The sequence below is a fragment of the Temnothorax longispinosus genome, unplaced genomic scaffold (assembly GCF_030848805.1).
Source record: "Temnothorax longispinosus isolate EJ_2023e unplaced genomic scaffold, Tlon_JGU_v1 HiC_scaffold_935, whole genome shotgun sequence".
Lineage (NCBI taxonomy): Eukaryota > Metazoa > Arthropoda > Insecta > Hymenoptera > Formicidae > Temnothorax > Temnothorax longispinosus.
In genome coordinates this window covers 158-3,019 of record NW_027270818.1, presented here as the reverse complement: position 1 = coordinate 3,019, position 2,862 = coordinate 158, and the positions used below count along the sequence as shown (strand labels likewise).

At 60.4% G+C, this 2,862-nt stretch overlaps 1 protein-coding gene across 1 annotated transcript; it reads left to right on the top strand.

The window, feature by feature from the left end:
• Positions 1–73: 73 nt before the first annotated feature.
• LOC139825101 (uncharacterized) lies at positions 74–2,278 on the top strand (the record flags this gene model as incomplete). The annotated part of the gene is made up of 1 exon (XM_071797631.1): positions 74–2,278. A coding segment is annotated over exon 1 (2,205 nt), but the record flags the coding sequence as incomplete, so codon positions are not given.
• Positions 2,279–2,862: the final 584 nt, after the last annotated feature.

Below are 2,862 nucleotides of genomic sequence, written 5' to 3'. Positions count from 1 at the left end.
TTTTGGTCCTTCGAGCCGGATCATACCGGCACCCGCGAATTCGGGAGTGCTTCCGCAAAGAACGACCGCAGCCATGAGCATGGACCAGAGTGCCTTGCTGAGCAGCCAGCACGACATCCATGGCCGCATCTCCCGCGCCATGGACAACGTCCGGAAGCTGGGTGCGGATAAACTCACCCTCGACGCGGTGAGCACCCGCATCCGCATTCTCGACGACCTGTGGGCAAAATTCGAGTCAAACCATGACCTCATTCGGGCATGTTACGGACAACTCTACAACGAGAGTGAGTACGCCAAGACAGATTTTGTCGACACGGTTGAGAACACTTACGTGCATCAGCATAGTCTGCTTACCGGTCTCGCGAATAAATTGAAACCCGCGACGCCCAGAGTGCCAGCCGGGCCGGAGCAGAACAACGAACACTCTCCAAAGACCTCGCTGCCCCGCATTACGCTGCGCGATTTCTCAGGCGCGTATGAAGACTGGCCGTCGTTTCGTGACCTCTTCCAGTCGGTCATCGGCAAAAACTCAGCCATCTCAAACGTCGAGCGCTTCCACTACCTTCGGTCGTGCGTGAAAGGCACAGCTGAAAAATTAATTCGATCGTTAAACGTAACCGGAGACAATTACGAACGCGCATGGGCGATCTTAGACAAGCATTACGAAAACAAAAGGGAGTTGATACGCTCCAACTTTGCAACGTTCACCGCCGTCGCTAAGATGAAGGGAGATACCGCCGATGAACTTAGCCGAATTTCCAACGCCGCTACGGCCGCTGTTAACGCGCAGGAGAGCATCGGCCGGCCTATCGAGTCCCACGGGATGGACCTCTTCAACCACCTCGTAGTCGAGCTCTTCGATCCGTGTACGCGTCTCGAGTGGGAGTCCTCCATCTGCGACTCCACCAATCCACCGGATCACACGGCACTCACGGACTTTATGACCAAGCGCATTCTCACGCTGAACGCCGCGAAACCGAAGAACATTGCCAACACCGCGAGTGAGTCATCACGGTCCGCGAAAACACACATCGCGAAACGCACGGAGCCTTCGCAGTGTCCGCTCTGCAACGGGGAGCACTCGCTCATGGGGTGCCCCGACTTCAAGGCCAAGCCGGCCAGTGAGCGAAAGACAGTGGCCGAGACAAACAAGCTATGCTTTAATTGTCTCGGCAACCATCTGGTGACAAAGTGTCAGTCCACCAGGAACTGCATGACGTGCAACTCGCGTCACCATACAATGCTTCACGACGCGTACAGTTCTGAGCCGCCACCCGCCGCTGAAGTCAGCGCGCTTTCCGCCGTCGGAAGGGCCGACGACCGCAAAGCGATCCTCCTCGCGACCGCGCGCGTGATCGTTGCCGATCGTTACGGGAAGCCACACGAAGTTCGAGCCCTCATCGACCAAGGCTCCGAAGTGTCGATCGTGTCGGAGTCCCTGGTGCAACGGCTGCACCTACCACGATCGCGCACCCGAGTGTCAATATTCGGCATTGGTGGCTCACAATCGGGATCCACTCGGGGCAAGGTGTCAATGAGCCTCACGTCGAGGACCACCGGAGCCACGCTCACCGCCGTCGCTTTCGTGCTTCCGCGCCCCTCGCTTTACCAGGGCTCCGCGATCACGTGCAGCACCACCTGGCCTCACCTCCAGGGGCTTCCGCTAGCCGACCCGCTCTACGCCGCCAACGACCCAGTCGAGCTGCTCCTGGGCGCTGAGGTGTGCTCGACCATCCTGGAGGATGGTCTCCGCCGAGGCAAACCACAAACGCCGATCGCGCAGAAGACCATCCTGGGATGGATTCTGTCAGGGGGCTGTGGCGCGACCTCTCTTCTGGGTCACCGCCGCTCTCTCCAAGCTCACTCCGCTCACGTCAGGCTCGCTCTCGAGGAAGAGGAGTGCGAGCAACTCTCCGGGCTCTCCCACGAGCGCACATCCGCTGGCCGGTCCGTCGTCCGACGGCCGGTCTCATCGCCGTCGAGGAACCTCCTCGCCGAAACCCGCAAGCCTGGCGCCGACAAGATCGCCGAGCAAACCGAGCTCTGCAAGGCGGGCGGGCTTCCGGCGCGCAAGGGGGCCGCTGACCATGAGGACCTTCTTCGCCCGAGCCCGATCATTAAGCTCACTCCCGAGGAAGAGGAGTGCGAGCGACCCGCGCGCACCCACCAGCGCACAACCGCTGGCCGGCACGTCGTCCGACGGCCGGTCTCTTCGCAGGTGACGAGCCTCGCCGAAACCCGCAAGCCCGTCGACGACACGACCGCCGTGCACACCGAGGTGCGCGAACCCTGCACGGCGGGCGGGCTCCCGTTGCGTAAACGGGCCGCGAATTCCGACAACACTCACGTCGGGATCCCTCACAAGCGCCGTCGTCACTGCGCACTCAAAATCCGCGGCGTCGCCGACAAATCCGCACTAAACACCACGAATTTACCGTGCTTTACCGATTGCATTCGTCGTGTGCGTAAACGACACGCAATCATTCCGGGCTTTCTACCACCGCTTCACCAATCCCTGCACTCACGCAACCACGGTAATTCACTCGCGGATTTATTCGCATTTTCGCGACACCCCGTACGCACGAATTCGCGCCCGGCTATGATACACGTGGTCACCACGTGCCCCGCCGTCGCGCCTTCGCTCGCGCGAGCCTCGATCCACCGCGGCCGTCGTAAGTGCCGCGAGGCCGCTGCCGCGACCCCAGCCGCCGCCGACGGATGCGTGAGCCACTCGACATTTACGATTGCTTAATTGTCGGTCTCGGCCCTCAGCCCATGTTTAATTGTTGTCATCGGCCCTCAGCCTATGCTCAATTGTCTTTGTCGGACCTCCGCCAATGTTTAATTATCTTCGTTGGCCTT